Source organism: Ceratotherium simum, chromosome 37, assembly GCF_057802395.1.
Source record: "Ceratotherium simum simum isolate JZ-2026a chromosome 37, ASM5780239v1, whole genome shotgun sequence".
NCBI classification, from domain to species: Eukaryota; Metazoa; Chordata; class Mammalia; order Perissodactyla; family Rhinocerotidae; genus Ceratotherium; species Ceratotherium simum.
This window is the reverse complement of record NC_141936.1, coordinates 17,420,381-17,442,706: the sequence shown is the minus strand read 5'-3', so window position 1 is coordinate 17,442,706 and position 22,326 is coordinate 17,420,381. Positions and strand designations below refer to the sequence as shown.

At 45.6% G+C, this 22,326-nt stretch overlaps 1 protein-coding gene across 1 annotated transcript; it reads right to left on the bottom strand.

Annotated features, from left to right (window-relative positions):
* Window positions 1-283: 283 nt before the first annotated feature.
* Window positions 284-1,379, bottom strand: RNF228 (ring finger protein 228). Its single transcript, XM_087424532.1, has one exon. It carries the CDS (start codon window positions 1,307-1,309, stop codon window positions 284-286), a length of 1,026 nt encoding a protein of 341 aa, XP_087280658.1. The 5' UTR covers window positions 1,310-1,379.
* Window positions 1,380-22,326: the final 20,947 nt, after the last annotated feature.

Here is a 22,326-nt window from a genome sequence, read left to right as displayed (position 1 = left end):
GCATGAAGCGGAGATGGATCTTGCACAGTCCGGGGAGATGGAATCCCCACCAGCATCCCTGCCTCCTCGGTTTCCCTCTCTGGCCCAGCGCAGAGGAGGCGGGGCATGGAGAGCCAGAGAGGAGGAAAACCGAGGCCCCCGCAGTGGCCGGGAGGCGAGGGGGTGCGCGTCCGGGGGCGGCAGGGAGAGGGCGGAGAAGCTCGAGCGCAACGAGCCAGTGGCCCCGTCCTCTCGGGCCGCGCGGGGCTGGAGATGCGGGTAGGTGGCGCGGCCCGCCGCCCGGCTACGTGTCGCTCCTCCGCGCGCCGCCCGCCGCGGCCGCCCGCGCCCTCGGGCCACCGCCGCCGCCTCCAGCCGAGCCCGAGGCAGCGCCCTCGGGCCGGTACTTGAGCCAGCAGATGACCCAAGTGACGACGACCGAGAAGAGCGCCAGGATGCTGGCCACCGACAGGCAGATGGGCCCCACGGGCGACGGCGAGGGCGACCCGGCAGCCGGGGCCGCGCCAGGGGGCGCCCCGCCGCCGCCGGGGGGTCCCCCGCCGCCACCGCTGCCGTAGTGGTTGACGAAGATGAGGCCGGTGAAGAGCAGCACCACCATGGAGAGGAAGGAGAAGACGACGCACACGCAGCCGGCGGTGAGCGCGGCGCGCTTGCAGTTCTGGCAGCTCTCGTAGGCGCCCGGGGCGCGCAGACCGGCGCGGGCGGGCGGCCCGTGGGCCGCGTCCTCGGCGGGCGGCGGCGGTGGCGGGGTCGGGGCGGCCGGTGGGGCCGCGGCCGGCGTTGCGCGGCGCGCGGGCAGCGGCGGGAGGCGGTCCTGGGGCAGCGGGTCGTGCGCGGCGCGCAGGGCCAGCGGGAAGGCCTCGGCGAGCTTAGTGTTGTTGGGCAGGCGGTGCACGCGGCTGTCGGGCAGCGGCGTGCGGTGGCGGCACACGGGGCACGCGATGGCGCCGGGCGGGCCGTGCCAGGGCGGCGGGCGCAGCGGGCGCTCAGGCGCGGCGGTGGCAGTGGCGGCGGCGGCGGCGGCGCGGAGCTGCAGCTGGCTCAGGCACTCCTGGCAGAAGGTGTGCAGGCACGCCAGCAGCTTGGGCGCGCGCCGGTCCGCGTCGAAGTAGTTGTAGCAGATTTTGCACTCGTAGTCCTCGAGCGGAGGGAGGCCGGAGACCGTCACCGTGGCGCTCCGGGCTCCCGCGTCCCCGCCGTCCCGGGCTCCCGCCGCCGTGCCCCCGGCTCCTGTGGAGCTCCCGGGGCGGCTGGATGGGCTCCGCTCGCCGGCGCCGCCGCCGCCGCTGTGGCTCGCCGGCGCTGCCATGGCAGGATCCGCCCCTCATCGGGGGCAAGGTGAGGCGCCTTCGTCCCCCTGCGCCGCCGCCTTGGCTCCCGGAGGGGAGGAGGCGCTTCTGCCTCCCCCCTCTGGCTGCTGTCGCCTGACGGGGGAGGCACCGCTGGCTGGGCCGGGCGGGGGCGCAGCGGCGACCGCCTTCCCCGACTCCTCCGAGGCGCGGGCGCCACGGTCCCTCCCAGTCCCCGGGCGCCTCTCTGCCGTCCCCCGTGGGCCTCTCAAGGCAGCTCTCCTGGCCGCTTTGGATATCGGATTTTGTTGGACTTGGAATCCGGAGTTGAGGGGGGCTGGGGGCGGTGGGGAACGGGATTTGGGGCGCGGCTGCTTAAGGATGTGGCGCGGGTGCAATACCCCGCCCCATACACCCACGAGGCGGTGGTGGGAAACCCGGTCCTGCCTTTCCCTTCTCCCTCTCCCTCGCCCCTTCCCTCTGTATCCTTGCTATTCCGTGTTTATCCTTCTCGATCTGGGGCCGAGTCCCTGGCGAAGCCTCCTCTCCCCCCACCAGCAAGAGCTCACCGGTGATGTCATGCGGGGCCCGAGCAGGGAGGGGAAGCGGCGGCCTCAGCCGCGGCGGCAGCGGCGGTTCCTATCCTTCGTGAAAATAGTGATCTCATTTCTCCGTCCAAGGGCGAAAGCCGGTCAGCACCAAGTCATTTACACGTTCCGCCTTTGTTAGCAGAGCCCGACAGCCCTGCAGCCTTCTTCTCAGGGCGGAAGCAGAGGGGTGGCATTTTCCTTTCACCGTTTGGAGGAAATTGTGGAGCTGAACAGTACTTTTTTTCCCCCTGAAGTATTGCTTCCTGAGATTTAAGGAGCCACGAAGACACAGACTCATGGCCAGATCTTGCTGATTTCCTGACGCTGCCCACAGGAGATGGAGGTAGCTATTTCGTTGGTGCACAGGCAGCCACAGAGGTAGAGGCAGGGACATGTTATTGTCAAACAGGTCCACAGAATTTCAAAGTCCAGCTTAACCCTAGCCTCCGACATGGCTCACCACCTTCGTCCACTTAAACTTTTAACACACAAATGCAGAGAGCCGGAAACTCCATAACGTGGCAAAGATCTTCCTGATTTTATTCAAACTAATAGAAGTGCATCTGAGCAGGCCTTCTTGAAGGTAGTGGGTTTAAGGTCTATCTGAGGGGTGATGTGCAGATATTCCTAACCAGAAAGTTCTGTTCCTGTGTTTCTCCAGGTTGGACCTCACCCTGTGAAGAGAGAACCAGTCCCCACCCCTCACCTCAGCCTCAACAAGGAAGGGGATGGCTCTCTGGGTTCCCATGAGATGGGAATGTTCCCATTTTGTCTGGATCCTCAGCAAAAGACAGCAAGACGCCCCAGGGAATATTTGTGGCAAGGAGGAAAGAATGGGAAACAAGCTGAAGGAAAAGAAAGAAGGAAGGAAAGCTACCAATGAATCACCCATGTACAGACAAGAGGGGGAATTGTCATAAATAACTATTGTTTCTATGACATTTGAAAATACATTTCCTTTTTACTCTCTGTGAATAGTGAATGTGGTAGATGCCTTAAGTTTGAGGGGCCTTAGGTGAAGCTCATTAAAAACCACTATAGCCTTCCATTTCCTAGTTTCAAATTTTATAAATATGATTTAAGGTAATACTCTTTTTATTTTTTATATAATTTTGTGATGCGGGCTGTGATGAGCAGAGGGCAGAGTGATGGGACATTGGGAGGAGGCCCTAGTCTGGCCTTGGAATATTATAAAGTTACATACACCTGACTCTAGTGGAGGAAGTTAGGTTCCTCTCCTACTTTCTCTCCTTTAGCTGTATGACTGGGAAGAGCCTGCTGTGAATTTTTTGCACGGTTTTAAACTGGTTCTTCTACTTTAAGCCTTGGTTAGCCCTGTGCTGAGAAGAGACATACTGCTGATGTAGGAAAAATTTAAAAACTGGGCATGGCGAGAAGAGAAGCTCAGAAACGGGGGACTCATGTGCATTCCTGTTCTCATCCTTCCCACCCACCCAGTTCCTAGGAAATGTGCAACCTCCATGCTAAAAGGGGACTGAAAAAGAGTTCTGAGGTCTCCATATTTGCATATGGCATGCATTTGGGCAAAACATTTCAGATTTTGAAGTTTCACTCTATTCTGCATTCTCACCATTGAACGGAAGAATCGAGAAACGGAGCGTGGGGCTACAAAAGGGATTCTCGATTTCAGCACTATTGACGTTTTGAGCTGGATGAATCTTTGTTGTGGGTGCTGTTCTGTGCATTGTCAGATGTTTAGAAGCATCCTTGGCCTCTACCCACTTGATGTTGGCAGCAACCCTTCCCAGTGGTGACAGCCAAAAATGTCCCCTGGGGGAAAAATCATCCCTGGTTGAGGATCACAGGACTACACCAACGTCACAGATTTGGTTATTTTGAAACCAAAAGCAGAAACATCTCCCAGCTCTTAACTAGTGCAAGCAAAGACAGCATCACCAGTCAAAGTGATTATTTAGTAGCTACCAGCATTTCTTCTATAACTCACAGTACTTTAGGTACCATGCCACCCTCTTTGAGAGGTCCAGGTGCAGTTTTTGGGGATAACACATTCTGTTGATGAGTCATAAATAATTGCCAGAATTTGGTTAATGGTGCTGGAATTTACTCTCTGTGTTTGGATAGTTTTTTACGGGAACGCAGAATCGTCAATTATTTTATATCCTAGGGCCAGTCACTCAGTTTTAGGACTCCTAAAGGTGTCATATGGGGTTTCCATCAGTGAGATGAGGAGCCATTCCTGGAGAGTGTAAGTTTGCATGACGCAGGCCACAGGCATTGGCCCTGATGGACTGTGAGGCCCAGCGCTCCCAGTGTCACCTGCAGCAGGAAGTGGTGAAGCTCGTCATTCATGTAGGAATCGGGTGTTCACTGTGGTGACAGATGTGTTCTTGAAAGAGATCTTAGGTCAGAAACAAGGAGCTCAATATTCACATCAGGATTTGCGTTGGCTTTGCAAGAATCCTGCTCATGCCTTGAATATAGCAGACACTCAGTATTTCCCGAATTGTTTTCTCTTTGAGGACCTGAGTAAATGGGAAACAGCAATGGTCTCAGATCATCTCTTGTATACATTCCCTCCATCGACCATCTAAAGAGAGAGGATGTTTTAGTTTTGGGGATAGCTGTCTCACAAAGGACTTAGTGGGGAGTAGGTGTTCATGTCAAGTGTGGGCTAACTGTTCTGAGTCGAAATTCTAGGTCTGCAGCTCACCCTCTGTGTAGCACTGGATGTGCTATTTAGCTTCTCTGTGCCTCAGTTTCCCAAACTGTAAAATGGGGATGAGTGGTTAGTGAGTAAGTCTGTTGTGAGGATTGAACATGCTGTACACATAACACATAAAGAAGAGTCCCAGCCCCCATTAACACTCATTACTATTTATGTCAGGGGTTTCTATTCCTGATCTCAATAATCCTCATGAACACCCTGGGAGAGAGGCCCAGAGGGCTTGTGCGACCAGCCTAAGGTGACACAGCCAAGAGCAATAGAGTGGTCCAACTCTTCCCTTGTTTCAAAGATAGAGATACAGGTGGCATCTCAGTCAGACAGACCAGGAGGAGGCCTGACCTATGAATCTAACCACGCGTTATTGATCTGCCAGCTGTAATAAATAAACCCCTATATAAAATACGACGACAAAGCGAAATCTCGCTGGTAATATTGGAAGAACAGATATATAGGCAGATAATCACTCAGAAGCAAGTAGTAAATGAGTCAATCAAATGGTTGACATTTTAAAATAGAACCTGGGTTGATTCAATTTGACATTTATTGAGATCCTATTCTGGAAGACATTATTGCTGGGTGATAAGATACCTCCAGAAACCGAGAATTTAATAGAGGCTGTTAAACACGTGTGCAAAACTTGGAGGCAGAATGAGGCAAGTTTGTGGTCCAGGGACAAGTTCTGATGGGATAACGGGGAGAGAGAAGTTATTTCTGCTGTGCGGATGTGGGAAGTTTCCGCAGACTCACAATCAGTGAATTGGGGCTTTAGGAAGATGCAGAGAGAAAGACAATTCAAGGCAGGAAAAGCAGGTGTATTGAGGGCATGGCAAGTGGCCTGCCTCAGAGAGACGGTGCAGCATGTAGGATGCTGTCCAGGGAAGCCTGGGATGCCGTGCTATGAGGGCTGGGCTTAGTTCTGTAGACAACTGGATTCCACTGTCAGTGCATGGCAGGAGTGCCCATGGGAGACTCGGCTTCGGGGTGGGGTGGGGGTTGGCTGGAGTTGGAATTGACTGTCAAGTGGGAGACATATCAGTTAAGAGTTGCTTTAGGAGCTAGATCTCATTGCGATATACTGCAAAGATACAACTTTAAAAAGAATTAACATACCCCATCTATGGCATAAGTTCTCTTCCCTCATGTAGAGGCAGTAAAGTCTAGTGGTTAAGGACAAGACTCTGCTGCCAGACCGCCCTGCCACTTACTCGCTGTGCAACCCTGGACAAGTTACTTAACATTTCTGTGCCTCAGTTTTCTCCTCTGTGAAATGGGAGAGTAGCGTCTACTTCACTGGGTTGTTGTGGAGTTCAAATGAGTTAATATATGTTAAGCTTCAAACAGTGCCTGGTACATGGTAAGTGCCATAAAAATGTTAAAAAATGAAGCTACCCGAACAGGCCCAAATTGCTTGTTCTAGGGAAATTATTTCTTGATTGGTAAGGAAAAATAATTCAGAACAAAAACTACCTTGACCAGGTGATCAAAGTTAACTTCAATAGTGACAAGTCAAGTTGATCACACGTACCCTTGATAAGATGTGTTGAGAGTGGTACTGCCAGTGATCTTCCTCCCAAAGACCCATAACCCCAGTCGAACATGGGGAAAACATCAGACAAACCCCAACAGAGGGACATTCTACAAAATACCTGACCAGTACCCCTCACAACTGTCCAGGTCATCAAAATCAGGGAAAATCTAAGGAACTGTCCCAACCAAGAAAAGCCTGAGACAGGACAAGTCAATGTAATATGGTATTCTGGAACCAAAGAAAAGGGAGATTAGGTAAAAACTAAGGAAATGTGAATAAAGCATGGAACTTCAGTGAGTAATCATGTGACAATATTGGTTCAGTAGTTATGATAAATGTGGCATATTAACGTAAGATATTAGTAACTGAAAACTGGATATGGAGTATGTGGGAACTCTCTGCTATCTTTGCAATTTTTCTGTAAATCTAAAACTATTCTAAAAAAAAAAGGTTTATTTTTAAAAGTGTGGTCAATTTATGGGGATTTGCAATCACAAGGCTGCTGTAATTCCTTGGGATTAAGACGTATCTGATCACTGCATTTGTATCATTTCAAGTAAAATCCATGAAGCAGATTTGAAAAACCTTCCAAGGAAATAATTGCTTTAGTATTTATTGCACTAGAGTATCTTAATACTTATTACAATGTGCAAATAATAGGGATTTTTAAAAATGTATAGAAACAGTGCAACTACCTTAAAGAAAATTCAGAAAAGAGAATTTTAAAATCAGATATAACCCAACACTTCAGCATAGCCATTGTCATCACTGAATTTATTCTAGTAGGTATATATTTTTACATAGTTGTAATAATAATGCACATACCATGCTTTACTTTAATTTGATTTATTCATTCAAATTACTGTTTATGGTGCTTACTTTGTGCCAGTGTTTTTGAGGTTGGTGATACAAACCAGGGGAGACAAAATGCATGCTTTCACGGAGCTTATCTTCTTGTGTATGTGTATGTCTGTGAGAGACAGACAATAAACAAAGAAATGAATGTATAATATGATTGGAAGTGGAAAGTACTATGGAGAAAAATATAGCAGGACAGGAGGAAGTGTTGGGACGTGGAAGGGGTGATTTGCTATTTTAAATGAGGTGGCCAGGAAGGCCTATCTAATAAAGTGACTTTTGAGCAAAGACCTTAAGGAAGTGAGGGATAGAACCACATGGCTCTCCAAGGGAACAGTGAATGCCCCAAGCAAAATGAACAGCATGTGCAAAGGTCCTGAGGTAGGAGCATGTTTGATATATTCCAGGAACAGCAAGGAAGCCAATGGCAGGAGCAGAGTGAGCTAGGGGTAGGCATAGGAGATGAGGCCACAAGAGGGTGTCGGGGCAGGGATGAATTATCATGTAGGGACTTGTAGGCCATTTAAATGACTTTTTATTTTTAGTTAGAGTGAGATGAGAAGCCATTGAAGGGTTTTGAGCAGAGAAGTGCAGAATCTGATTTACGTTTCAGACGAATCCCTGTTGCTGCTGTGTGAAGAATAGCGTAGAATAGCGTAGAACTTTTGATGTTTCAATACTTGGTCACTATTTTGTATTTCTCTGGTTAAACTGTGGTTTATGCAAGAAAAGACGTGTCTGTTGTGCTCCGCAGGGCCTATTAGAAGTTGCTTTTTAAATCTTTCAGCTCTCTATAAGTGTAATTATTAGAGGCACCCACCAAAAGAGAAAAGCCGGAGTCTCCAGCCATTCATAATCCTGTGTATGTGTCATTTCTCATGTGAACAGTGAAGTGTTGAATGCCCCAGAGCTCATACCAGCTGGCAGATTGACTGGTACTGTGGTCGGTTTCTGTGTCAGCTGCCAATCACAAGGCCTATCAGATGTCTACATACCAGAGCTAAGCAGAATCAAGTCCAAACAAGATGAGAGAGAGCTAAGTGCATCACAAACTCTTGTATCTTAAAGTGTTTTTTAGAGCCAGCCCCTATCGCCTAGCGGTTAGAGTTCGGCTCGCTCTGCTTTGGTGGCCCAGGTTCGGTTCCCGGGCTCAGAACCACACCACTTGTCTGTCTGTAGCCACAGAAAAACTAGAAGGACCTTCCACTAGAATAGACAACTATGTACTGGGGCTTTGGGCAGGAAAAGAAAGAGGGGAAGATTGGTAACAGATGTTAGCTCAGGGTGAATCTTTCCCAGCAAACCTCCCCCCCCCCCAAAAAATATTTATTTTTAAAAAAATGTTTTTTATATAAGAAATTTGAAAAATGGATTTTCTGCTCTTAAATTCACAGATCTTCACAGCAGTATTTTGCAATTCCTTTTTCTACTCCCATTTTACGATGAGGGTGCTAATATAGAACATGAAGGTCCAAATTGCTTACCCAGGGCCATAGGGCAAATATAGCTAAAATCAAAAGCTATGTTCTGTCTGAAGATTGTAGGGGAAATCCATTTCCTTGCCTTTTCCAGCTGCTAGAGGCTGCCTGCATTCCCTGGCTCATGGCCACATCACTGCGAGCTCACATCTCCTCTCACTCTGTCTCTGACCCTCTTGCCTCCTTACAAGGACCCTGTGATTACATTGGATCCACCAGATAATCCAGGATACTTTCCCTATCTCAAGATCTGTAACTTAGTCACATCTGTAAAGTCCCTTTTGCAGGTACAGTCAAGTGTCGCCTAACGACGGGGATACATCCTGAAAAATGCATCCTTAGGCGATTTCATCATGCAAACATCGTAGAGTGAACTTACACAAACATAGATGGTATAGCCTGTTATGCACCTAGGCTCTATGGTAGTAATCTTACAGGACCACCGTCGCATATGCGGTCTGTCATTGACCGAAACGTCATTATGCGACACGTGATGGTATACAAAATAAAATATTCATAGGTTCTTGGGATTAGGATGTGGACATCTTCAGGGGCCGTTATTCTCTTGACCACACAAGCTCTAAAGCCCCAACAAAGCTGCTCTCAGTCTGCAACTGGCCCCTAGGTTACAGCTGCCCCAGGCCCCACTTAGCTGCAAAAGGGTCGAGGGGATCACTGTCTCCCAATCCTTCATGGTCTACCATTGGGCTGCGGTACACCAGCTAGGAAAGTGGTAAAGTTTTACCATAAAATGTATAATCATGGAAAAGCAGGTTTCTGGTCATAGGAACTGCCAGCACCCACATTTCTTTTCCTGAGAACTTTCTCCTGCAGCCAAAGTCTCCTTCGTTGCTTGGAGTGCTGAGGAGCAGCCCTCGACCAGTGACTAACAGAAGCTGGTGTGAACCCAGCTCCCTCACGCCTCAGGCGAGTTAATTCTGAGGCACGTGCTCTCTCCTTGCTCTCGGAGTTTCCCCAGCAGAATTCAGCTCCAGACTCGCACAGTGGTAGCTGGCTTGACGAGGCACCCTGGAGTGGCTGTCTTCCCTTCCCAGCTTCTGTTCCTACTCCCCTGTTGGTGTTTCCTCGAGATCACCTTTTGTCTCGGGGTCTGCTTCTGGGGGAACCCAAGTTAAAATGTGAGGAAAAGCTTTAAAAGGAAGAGACGGGCCGGCCCCGTGGCTTAGCGGTTAAGTGTGCACGCTCCGCTGCTGGTGGCCCGGGTTCGGAACCCCGGGCGCGCACCGAGGCACCGCTTCTCTGGCCATGCTGAGGCCGCGTCCCACATACACCAACTAGAAGGATGTGCAACTATGACATACAACTCTCTACTGGGGCTTTGGGGGAAAAAATAAATAAATAAAATTAAAAAAAAAAAAAAAAAAGGGCCGGTCCCGTGGCTTGGCGGTTAAGTGCGCGCGCTCCGCTACTGGCGGCCCGGGTTCAATCCCGGGTGCGCACCGACGCACTGCTTCTCTGGCCATGCTGAGGCTGCGTCCCACATACAGCAACTAGAAGGATGTGCAACTGACATACAACTGTCTACTGGGGCTTTGGGGGAAAAAATAAATAAATAAAATTATAAAAAAAAAAAAAAAGGAAGAGAAAGCAGGAAAAGAATGGTCAGACACATTTACAAAAGCTTTTCTCGTTTGAACTCCTCTTGAAGCAGAGACTGGAAGGAAGATAGTAACCCACACATATATTTTAGTGGATTCTAGGGCGTGAAGGTTTGTATCTTACTTTCCGAGTGTATCCGGTGAAGATTCCAAGCCCCACAGGCCCAGAGGATGGAGTAAGGATGGAGGTAGGGTGGAGAGAATCGGACACAACTCGTTCAACCACCCAGAAGTGTGGGAAGTCCAGAGGGAAGTCCTGATGGGGAGAGCAGAGAGGTGGAGGAACCTGAGAGCAGATGTCACGGCAGCACAGCATTAAGTGAGACAAAGGTGGGATGAGAGTCACCTGAGCAGAGGCCAGCAAGGACCCACTTGCTCCTCCCCACCCCCTACCTCTACCTTCCCTGAACCCAGATGCCATTCAGAGTGAAAGGAAGCGGAAGAGGAAACGGGCCACAATCCTGAACTGAATGAGCAGTTACCCACCCCTCCAGAAAGGGTGATTTTTAAACCAGAAGAGAAGCGACCAAGTTGTTTGCAAAATTAAGTTTGTTCTTTTTGCTGTTATTCAAGAAAAATGGGGAGGCGGGGAGAGGCTTCTAAATCAGGAGCATAAAATATTGCACCTGCCATTAGAGAAGGTTCTTTGTTTCTCATTATTTGTTTTAACTGTGGTCCACCATTCAGGTGGCGCCATGAAAATAGCCCTTGGGAACAAGAGGTTAATCGGATAATGTGGAATAACATAAACATGTTAAACCAAAACCAATGTATTTTTCAATCTTCACACATGTGTGCGCACGTGCTCATATGCATGGGAGCACACTCACTCTCTCTCTCTCACACACACACACCATGTTCCCCTGAGCTGCTAGGCTCTCATAGCTCTAAGGAGGTGGGAGGGTGAGTACCACCTTGAAAGAGAGAAGGACACACGAGGAGCTCAGGTCAAGCTGGCCCCATCCGGGACGGGTGTGCAGGGAGAAGGGAGCCGGGAGAGTAAGGTGTCAGACAGGTGTGTCCTGGCTCCCTTCTTTGGGCCAATAGACCCAGACAGGTGAAGTGGGGCCCCAGACTTCTTATTAGGTGATGTCAAGGAACTGTTGTTGATTTTGTTTGTTATAATAGCAGTGGGGTTATGAAAAAAAAAGTTCTTATCTGCTATAAATGTATCCTGAAGTATTACAGGAGAAAGAGTGTGATATCTTGAGTTCGCTTTAGTATATTCCAGCAAAAATAAATATATAGATAAATAAATACACTTAAAAAGTGGAGGGGATCGAAGAAATAATGTCACAATGTATGAACATTGTTGAATCTGGATGATAGGAATTCAGGTGTTCATTATACTACTTTCTTACTTTTGTGATATTTGAAATGCTCATATCAGTCATTAATCTCAGAAACAGACTCACAGTTGACATCGTTCTTATAAAAATAGCACTACTGATGCTTACATATTTTTTTTTTTTTGCTGAGGAAGATGCCCCCTGAGCTAACATCTGTGCCAGTCTTCCTCTGTTTTGTATGTGAGCCGCTGCCACAACATGGCTGCCCACGAGTGGTGTAGGTCCGTGCCCAGGAACCGAACCGGGCTGAAGGGGAGCACACCAAAATTAACCACTAGGCCACGGGGCCAGCCTCTGATGCTTACATTTTTGAATGTCTCACTAAGCGCTTTAGTTTTGGGGGATTGGAAAAAATGATCTTGAATTCAGCTCTTTTGTTCATTATTTTTTCTTTGCTCTTTTCTTCTTCTCAGCTTTAATAAATCAAAGAGCAAAGGGGGGGTCGGCCCCGTGGCTTAGTGGTTAAGTGTGCGCGCTCTGCTGCTGGCAGCCCGGGTTCGGATCCCGGGCGCGCACCGTCGCACGGCTTATCCGGCCATGCTGAGGCCGCATCCCACATACAGCAACTAGAAGGATGTGCAACTATGACATACAACTATCTACTGGGGCTTTGGGGAAAAAAGGAGGAGGATTGGCAATAGATGTTAGCTCAGAGCCGGTCTGCCTCAGCAAAAAGAGGAGGGTTAGCATGGATGTTAGCTCAGGGCTGATCTTCCTCAAAAAAAAAAAAAGAGCTAAGGGGGGTGGGGAACCCAAGCACTGCCTGTGGAAACAGGAGGAATATCAAGCCTTTCAGAGCGTACTGCCCAGGCCTAAAGGTCCTTTCCTCCTTCTGTCCTTTCTCACCAGTCACTGCTCAGGCATCAGAGCCCAGAGCCCCACCCTTACCACACTCCAGACACCTGTGCGTCATTGCTCCAAAACCCGAATGAGTGGGTCAAGGGAGACGAATAGGATATATAGGAGACTATCAGTTAATGCTATAGGAGCAGGATGGAAAACCAGGAGCTTCCTCTGCAGTGGATTTAAATACAGTACCTGCCTTGCTTCTATGCACGGTCTGTGAAGCTTTTTTTTTTAAGATTTATTTATTTATTTATTTATATTCCCCCAAAGCCCCAGTAGGTAGTTGTACGTCACAGCTGCACATCCTTCTAGTTGCTGTATGTGGGACGCCGCCTCAGCATGGCCGGACAAGTGGTGCCTCCGTGTGCGCCCGGGATCCGAACCCGGGCCGCCAGCAGCGGAGCGCGTGCACTTAACCGCTAAGCCACGGGGCCGGCCCGTGCGAAGCTTTTTGTTACTCAGACCTTTTCAAATTTTCAAAGAGATGCGGGTCCTGGAAGCGGGCCCCTCCTCACCTGGGAAAGTCTGTGAGGCTAAGATTGCCCCACCTTAATCTCCAGGAGCCGCTCAAGACAGTCTGCCTCACATGCCAACCACCTGCAGACTCAAGGCCAAGACAGCTGCTTCTCCCTCCGGTCACTTGATATTCCTCGTATGGCAAAGGCGAGGGTAACTGGACGTACATGCAACGTACTTTTCTCCAAAAGGTCTTCCTGTAGTCTGGGACCCTTTTAATCAAGTCTGTATGGTCTATAGAAAAAAAATTCTAAGTCTGCCCTTTGATTAGATGCTTTAAAAAAACTTGATTGGGGGCCGGCCAGGTGGCGCAAGCTGTTAAGTGCGCACGCTCCACTGCGGCGGCCCGGGGTTCGCCGGTCTGGATCCTGGGCCCACACTGACGCACTGCTTGTCAAGCCATGCTGTGGCGGCGTCCCATATAAAGTGGAGGAAGATGCGCACAGATGTTAGCCCAGGGCCAGTCTTCCTCAGCAAAAAAAAAAAAAAAAAAAAGGAGGAGGATTTGCAGATGTTAGCACAGGGCGGATCTTCCTCACACGCACACAAAAAAACTTATTTAGGTAGAAAATGTGTTTTAACGTTAGGAAAGCTCTTTCTCTTTGAGCTGTGAACCTTCTCTTTGAGAGACTAAAGTAAGGTGCAGTACTTTTAATAAAAAGAAATGCAGCTTCTTGGAAGCCTCAAATAGGAGTAAATGAGCTGCAATCGGATTGCATTTCTTACTACTGTTTGCTCTGATGCTTCCATCACATCCACGAATCCCAGAACTCTGAAGGCTGCTGATGTTGCGAAATATGAAAGGCACTTGAGTTCCCAATCTAACACCATATTGTCTTGACCTCTAGAGAGAATAAAGGCCAAAGATGGTGTGAGTCTATACACACGATATTTAACCGTACCTTGGACTGAGAGAAGAGGTATTGAGGTGCGCATTGACTGTGGGCCACGAGGAGATGGCCCAGCCCTGGAGGCTCTAGTCTCTTGGATGCTTTGCAAAGATCCGAGTAATGAAAGGCTTCCCAGACCCTGTACGGCCGAGCAAGTCCTTGATGTGTTTAGTCACCAACTGCAAAATTTGAACGGGAAAGGAATTTCAGATGAAAACGTTTCAGACCCATTATGAAATTCTCGCTCTTTAGCTCTCTCGTTTTATACACATATGGAGTCTATTTATAATCTCTGGCTCCAAGAGGAATTTTTTAAAAGAACTTATACATTTAATTAGAACAAAGATGAACAGAAGGAGAAGCACTAGAAGGTCTAGAAGTGAATGACCTCGACTCATGTTTGGGTAACTCCGGGACGGTCACTGTTCTTTTTTGTTGTTGTTGGTAAAAAAAAATACCTAGCATACAATTTACCATCTTAACCATTTTTAAGTGCACAGTTCAGTAGTGTTAAGTATATTCACATTGTTGTGAAACAGATCTCTAGAACTTTTTCATCTTGCAAAACTGAAACTCTATACGCATTAAACAACTCCCCTTTTCCCTTCCCGCATCCCCTGGTAACCACCATTCTACTTTCAGTTTTATTTAACTACTTTTGATCCCTCATATAAGTGGAATCAGACAGTATTTGTCTTTTTGTGGCTGGCCTTTTTCACTTAGCGTGGTGCCCTCAGGGTTGGTTCATGTTGTAGCATGTTTCAGGATTTCCTTCCTTTTTAATGCTGAATAACATTCCATTGTACATATATACCACATTTTGTATATCCATTAATCTGTCGATGGACATTTGGGTTGCTTCCACATCTAGTGCTCATAGTGCTGCTGTGAACATGGGTGTATAAATATCTCTTCAAGACCCTGCTTTCAATTCTTTTGAATATATACCCAGAAGTAGGATTATTGGATCATATGGTAGTTTTAACTTTGGGGGAAAGTTTATCTGTGTTCTATAGTGGTTTCTTCATTTTACAATCCCATCAACAGTGGACAGTGGTTCCAATTTCTCCACATCCTCACCAACACTTGTTATTTTCTGGGCTTTTTTTTTTTTGGATAGTAGTCATCCTAATGGGTATGAAGTGATATCTTTTGTGTGTGTGTGTGTGTGTGTGTGTGTGTGTGTGTGTGTGAGGAAGATTAGCCCTAAGCTAATATTCAATGCCCATTCTCTTTTTGCTGAGGAAGATTGGCCCTGGGCTAACATCCATGCCCATCTTCCTCTACTTTATACGGGATGCCGCCACAACATGGCTTGACAAGTGGTGCATTGGTGCGCGCCGGGGATCCAAACCTGCAAACTTCAGGCCGCCGAAGCAGAGCACGCACACTTACCACTATGCCGCCGGGCTGGCCCCTGAAGTGATATCTTCTGGTGGTTTGATTTGTCTTTCTCTTATGATTAGTAATGTTGAGCACCTTTTCATATGCTTGTTAACCATTTGTATATCATCTTTGGACAAATGTCTGTTCAAGTCTTTTGCCTACTTTTTAATTGGGTTATTTGATTTTTATGGTTGAGTTGTAGGAGTTCTTTATATATTCTGAATATTAACCCCTTTTCAGATATATGATTCGGCAAATATTTTCTCCCATTCTATAGGCTGCCTTTTCACTCAGTTCATTATGTCCTTTGATCCACAAAAGTTTTTAAGTTTAATGTAGTCCCATTTGTCTATTTTGCTTTTGTTGCCTGTGCTTTTGGTGTCATATCCAAGAAATCATTGCCAAGTCCAATGTCATGAAGCTTTCCTCTTTCTTTTTTCCTAGAATTTTCATAGTTTTAGGTCTTATGTTCAGGGCTTTAATCCATTTTGATTTAATTTTTGTATATGGTGCAAGATAAGTGTCCAACTTCATTCTCTTGTATGTGCATATCCAGTTTTCCCAGCACCATTTGTTGAAGATACTGTCCTTTCTCCATTAAGTGGTCTTGGCTCGCTTATTAAAGATTATTAGACCACAAAGGTGACGATTTATTTCTGGGCTCTCCATTCTATTCCATTGGTCTATTTGTCTATCTTTTTGCCAGTACCACACTGTTTTGATTACTGTATCTTTGTAATGTGTTTTGAAATCAGAAAGTGTGAGTCCTCCAACTTTGTTCTTCTTTTTCAAAATTGTTTTGGCTATTCAAGATTCCTTAAGATTCCATATGAGTTTTAGGATGAATTTTTCTATTTCTTCAAAAAATTCCCATTGAGATTTTGATAGAGATTGCATTGACAGTCACCATTCTTTAATAAATGCAGTGGAGCATCTCAAAAAAGTACTGAAGGCTACTGAGGCAACAGACAGAAGCTTGACAGCTGGAAGCTTGTGTACTTTTTCTCAATGTCTTTGTAAAATAAAATTATCACGGCAGAAAATTATGCAAGTAAACACATCTGTCTTTTTTTTCAGATATATTCAGATAGTTTAAATGGTCCCTACTACAAAGGAATAAGACAACCAATTGATTCCTTTGAGCATAGTGGTCTTAATAATAATAATGCTAGTTACATTATATCATAGTGTCACATAATTTAATTATTTTATTGAGGTCACATTGGTTTATAACATTATAATTTGTTTAGTTTTTATGTTACATAAAGCATTTACATTCCATTAGCTAATTTTATTTTAATCCAAAGCAGAATTTCTCAAAGTTATGGTCCCTGGGATATTAGTTCCCCCAAAAAAGGGTTTTGTGATCAAATAATTTGGAAAGCATTGCAAACTATGTTCTGTGCTCTGTATTTGAAGATACATTATTCAAAGATACATATTCAAAGCTCTGAGAAGTCTTTCTCCAAATATGTAAAAATAATCAGCTCAATGTTGTATAAACCAGCATTTACCAAACTTTTACAGCCACAAATTTTTTTTAGTAAACCTCTTAATGTCCCATGGATGTAAGGTCTAACTAAAGGCACTCAGAGCAGAGAATTTAAAGGAACGATTTTTAAATGCTGCTTTGTAAATGGTGACATTGTTCAAAGTGGTGCGGGAAATAGGGTGCAGAGGACAAGGGAGCACATGTGTCAATATAGGAATTGGTTTCTCCCTTAATTCCTGTAAGGAGCTAAAGCTGGGAGTGAGATCCAGCATGCGTGGAGACCTAGGTGTGTTTATAATAAAGAAACCGAGCAATTTCTTCCATATGCTATTTGCATCATCTACATGAAACCACGTACCATCCTATTTGTAGCAATGCCCTTGCTGAAGAGGAACAAATGCATTCTGCGGTCATCTCGAGCCAAGCCAGACTGGCTCTGTTAGACAAGGTCTGCTTAATCGCCTCATCACATGACAATGATTTTGTTGTATTTCCTACAGAGGGGAATAAAAGATAAATCACCTTTCATCTAGCATGGTTAATGATGATTGGTTGTTTATATGTTTTTCTCCCTGGCTGTGATATTTCCTCCTTCTTAGTTTCTTTTAAAGAATAGCTTCTTCCAAAACACTGTGAGTTCACAAACTTTTAAATGATGTATTATTTATCTGTCTGGCCACACAGATTCCTTTAGAGTCATTACTCACTCATTCCTACAGAGTCATTAAGTCCAGCAACGGTGCATTCGCTGACTTAATAATAAGCAGATTTGGTTTTCAGGAGACTGAGGCAGCTGTGAGGGGCAGATCCATTAGGTTTTATCACATCCACTACCAGCAGGCAGGGCAAGATGCCCCCTTCAAACCAGGGGCAAATCTACGGACCTGAAGCTCATATAGTTTTAGAGGCCCTTTTTAAGAAAAATAATTCAAATTATTAGATAGGAACTTAAATATTCATTTACAATTATAATATAAATCGCCACCATAACAACAAAACATTTAAAGCTGACAAACTCTGGAAAGATCTCAAAACCTAGAAAATAACATTTTTTAATAATTAGCTATTGGATACACCACTCAATAAAATTATTGTCTGCGATCATTTGATTGCCTATTCTTGCAACAATGATTTTGTCATACTGTCTACTGAGAGAATAAAACGAGAAATCAGGCTTTCCTCTAGCCTGGTGGATTGAATGATGTTTTTTATTTACTTTTTATTTATTTTCAAGATTAGCGCTGTGCTAACATCTGTTGCCAATCTTCCTCTTTTTCTTTTTCTCCCCAAAGCTCCAGTTCATAGCTGTGTATCCTAGTTGTAGGTCCTTCTAATTCTTCTATGTGGGACCCCACCTCAGCATGGCTTGATGAGCAGTGAGTAGGTCCTCGCCCAGGATCCAAACCGGCGACCCAGGGCCTCCGAAGCGGAGTGCGAGAAATTAACCACCACGCCACCGGGCTGGCCCCCAATGTTTTTTATTATTGACAGTGTGGAAAGGTTTCTTTTGGCTTCACAACTTGTAATTGGTATGGGCATGTACGTTTTTAGGATTGGTATCAATTTTAGGAAAATTTCTCTCAAGTGTCTTTCATATATAAGCTGTAAGATTTCAAGGCATTTCCGAGAGGTTATTTTTTATTGAAGGAACTAATCTTAAATACTTTTTGAATCGACAGCACTCAGTAACCAGCTTGTCTTCGGTGTCCCTAATGTTGTGGCATATCATGAGGGTCATATCAGGCCTCACACTTTCATCTCACAAGGTGGAGTGTGTCGATATAGTGGGTGGTAGGACCATTCCTAAAAATTATTCTTACACGGGGCAGCTAGCAGTAACTAAACTATGCATGGAAGAGGCTGTGAGCCACATAAATATCCCACTAAATCAAAACTATATGTAATTCCATGAACTTCCTTAGTCATGGTCCAAAAATGCCCATAGCTACTCCCGTGCCGCCGAGCACAAGGGGAAATATGACTGAGAAGAAGTTGAAATGGAAAGAGACAATGTTCTCAACCATTTGCAGTTAAAATATCATACTCTTATAAATTTTACAAAAATTTATGGCCATGGAAACACTTACAAGTTCAAGTGAGGGACTCTGAAACTTAAGCTTCATTAGTTTTGGGGTAAATCCTTTTGTAGTTTAAACTCAAATTTTCTTCTACTGGAGCTGCTGTTGTTTCCTTAGGAAGGATGTACATTTACTCTTGAACTGAAGGACGAGATCTGTAGCAAATACGAGGCAAACACATAGGAGACACGTACGTGACTGTATTCCGGCTGGCCAATTTAGCAAATTTAATAGAACAAATATTTGACATTATGTGGATCAATGGCTCTTAAATCTGGCAGTAGGTTAAAACTGTCTACATAGCTTAAAAAAAATTACACATTCCTTGGCCAGAAACCCTCAAATTCTGATATTGTAGACCCAGAGTGGGGCCCAGCAATCTCTAATTTTCGAGTTTCCTAGTTGATTCTGATGTGCTGCCAAGTTTGAGAACTACTGATGTAGGCAAAATATTTGGATGAATGCCTAGGCCCACGGCAGCTCCACAGGGCAGAATAAAGAATGAACTTACAAAGAGAGACCTTTGGATTTGGTGTAAGCAAGATCGGGGAGTTTCCCATCAGATCAACTGGACCACTAGTAAGGAGGTTGTAAGATGATTTATATTACCCAGACTCTTTTACGTGCAAATAGAAAAACCCATTTCAAATTAGTTTAGGCATAGAAAGGAACTTATGGGCTCCTGTGGCTGAAATGCCCATTTCAGGCATGGCTGAAAGAGAGCATTTCTCACGGACAGAAAGTACCTCTTTCAATAATTTCTGACAGAAGTCTTGGAGTCGAGTTTTATTGCCCTGGCTGGGTCAAGCGTCCACTTCTGATCCAATCACTACATCCAGATTGGCTGGTTTGCCAGACCTGGGCCACAGGACCACCTCAGGCCCAGGGACTGGGTCAGCCTCACTGGCCCGTGTCGCCTGAGAATGGGGTGGTTGTTCCACTAAGGAGAATTGTGGTTGCAGCCAACAACTGATGAGTGCATGGTTGGCTCAGGGACCGCTGGAGCCACTTTCACCTGAGGGCAGACTTGCCTTCTCTTCCCTGAATTCTCTGACTTGCCCAGCCTCTGGTATCACGCATGCCTGACGCCCTGCTCCTGACAACTGGGGCCATGGGGAGGGGTGCTAGGGAGCCTGTCTGGTGATCTGCAGCTTTCTCCCTGTTGTCTGGGGGAGTTTCATGCAAGCAGTGTCATAACAGTCCAAAATCTGGTCATGAATCAGACGAGGCTAAGTAGAGAGGTAGGGTCCAGATCTGAAGCCAAAAAAGGCAGAGTCAACAGAAGTTGACAAGAGGACGTTTCCAAGTGTGTGGAGTTGTGGGTCCTAAAATAATTTTTTTTTTTTTTTTGGTGAGGAAGATTGGCCCTGAGCTAACATCTGTGCCCATCTTCCTCTGTTTTGTATGTGGGATGCTGCCACAGCATGGCTTGATGAGTGGTGCATAGATCCACGACTGGGATCCAAACCTGTGAGTCCCGGGACGCTGAAGCAGAGAGCACAAACCTAACCATTATGCTACCGGGCCAACCCCTAAAATAATTTTTGAGCAGAAGCAAGGATGGCTGAAACAACCCGTAAAACCATTTCCAGCAGCGGCTGTGGGGCACAGCACAGCTAACCACACGTTCAGCTTACCAAACGTGTTTCTCCATAATAAGATAGATGGGTGCTTTAAGGTAGACACAGAGATGTGCCACCCAGCTCCCCCTTCAAGGAAAGCTTACTGCTCAGCTGTGGGAAAGGTGATCAGCACACAGTTACCTGCTGACGGCTCCCTCGGGTTCTGCCTGAGCTACAAAGAGCAGTTGGCTCTGAGATCACGCCTGTCCTAGAGGACCCTGCATCTAGAGATGGGGTATAAAGGACCGGCCATTCCAGTCCAGTGAGGGCCAACTTTATTAGGTGGTGCTTGCTCTAGAGCTCCCCACTTGTCCAGTTCTTCCCACTAGTTTCACAGATCTTGATCCCTAATAAACATCTTGCACTCTAACCATTGTTTCAGCATCTGCTTCTGGAAAACCCAATCTATGACAAATATCATTAGGTTACATCATAATTGGCCTATTAGAAGTAAGAGGAAACATTAAATATACAAACTAATTTTTTTCAGGCCTTACCCAGGCAGACTTTCTTTCTTTTTTTTTGCTGAGAAAGAGTCACCCTGAGCTAACATCTCTTGCCCATCTTCCTCTTTCTTTTTTTTTTTTTCTCCCCAAAGCTCCAGTACACAGTTTGTATAATCTAGCTGTAAGTCCTCCTAGTTCTTCTATGTGAGCCACTGCCACAGCATGGCTACTGACGGGCGAGGGGTATGGTTCCATGCCTGGGAACTGAACCCGGGCCATCAAAGCAGAGCGCACTGAATTTTAACCACTAGGTCATGGGGGCTGCCTTGCAAACTATTTTTTAATTGGTAAAAAAGACATAAGCCTTTCTGGATTCCTTTTCTTTTCCTTAAAAAATAAAGATATCACATTTAAAAATCTAAGCTGTTTCATGCACAGTAATCAAATATAAGAGTGGTTGATTCTAAGTTGATAGTTTTTACATAAAAATTTTTTCAAAGTGCAGATTTTCCCCCTCAGTTCTTTTTATTAGCTACTCTTAAGAATCAAAGTAGAACATTTTCTTCGATTTTGCCAAAATTTGAGGGCCATGTAAATTCACCAGATGTTGTGCAGAGAAAAAGATCTTCTAGTTTAATCAAGTATTTGGGTAGTAAAGAGTCATTGCCTTTGTCATATGTTTTCAATCAAAACTTTAAAAATCAAAATAAGATTAAACCCAACACTGAAGCTTTTTGAAACACAGTATAATTTTTCATTAACAAAGGCATACCAGTATCTCAAAATACATCAGCACGATGATTTTGAACCTCAGTTTTATTTAATTACAGCTGTGGAGAGTAGCCAATTAGTAGATGCCTCGAGTTTTTACAGTCTCTGTTATTTTCTATAAATGGGGTAAAATATCATAACTTAGACTTCTAAATTTTTGATACTTTTTAAAATACAGCAATAAAGCACACCGTTAAAAAAATCAAACAGTTCACACAAACTTATAATGATAAAGGACGAGTCTCCACATCATCGCTCCGTATTTCCAGCCTGTCTCTCCAGAAGCAGCCATTGTTAATGATTCATGTTGTAAGATGTGTTAGTGGTTACCTAATGTGTCTCTAAATTATATACATAGATTACCACTTCTCAATCTGTCAACTTTGGATATTAAATATTGATTTTCTGCTGTTATGGGTGAGGATTTGGCTCCCCCATTGTCCCAATTTGTATTTTCGTATTACTATTTTTAGTTTCCTTATAACTGTAAATAGCATACTAAAAGCTATTTCTTATTCCACTGGCTTTCGAAAGTCTCTCTTGGGTACTCATCTTGTATGATGATGTTAACACTTCTACCCTTTCCTCCACCTCTGTTCTCTCCCTTACTTCCCCATCTCTCTTAGCTGTTTTTCAACCTTTATATTGTCAATGTTGATAAATGTATATTCTGTTTTATAATCATAATTAAGCCTCCTGGGCTTTGTCTCTAGGTTGATTCTATGCGTTGAAATAGAAAAACAGTGTTTACTCTTTTATGAGTCATGACTCTGGTTTATCACGGAGCCAGGTAATGTGCTATAAACACACCCCTCTCTATAGTTTCACTGTCGTGAACCTTGAGCCCCTTAAAGGGAAATG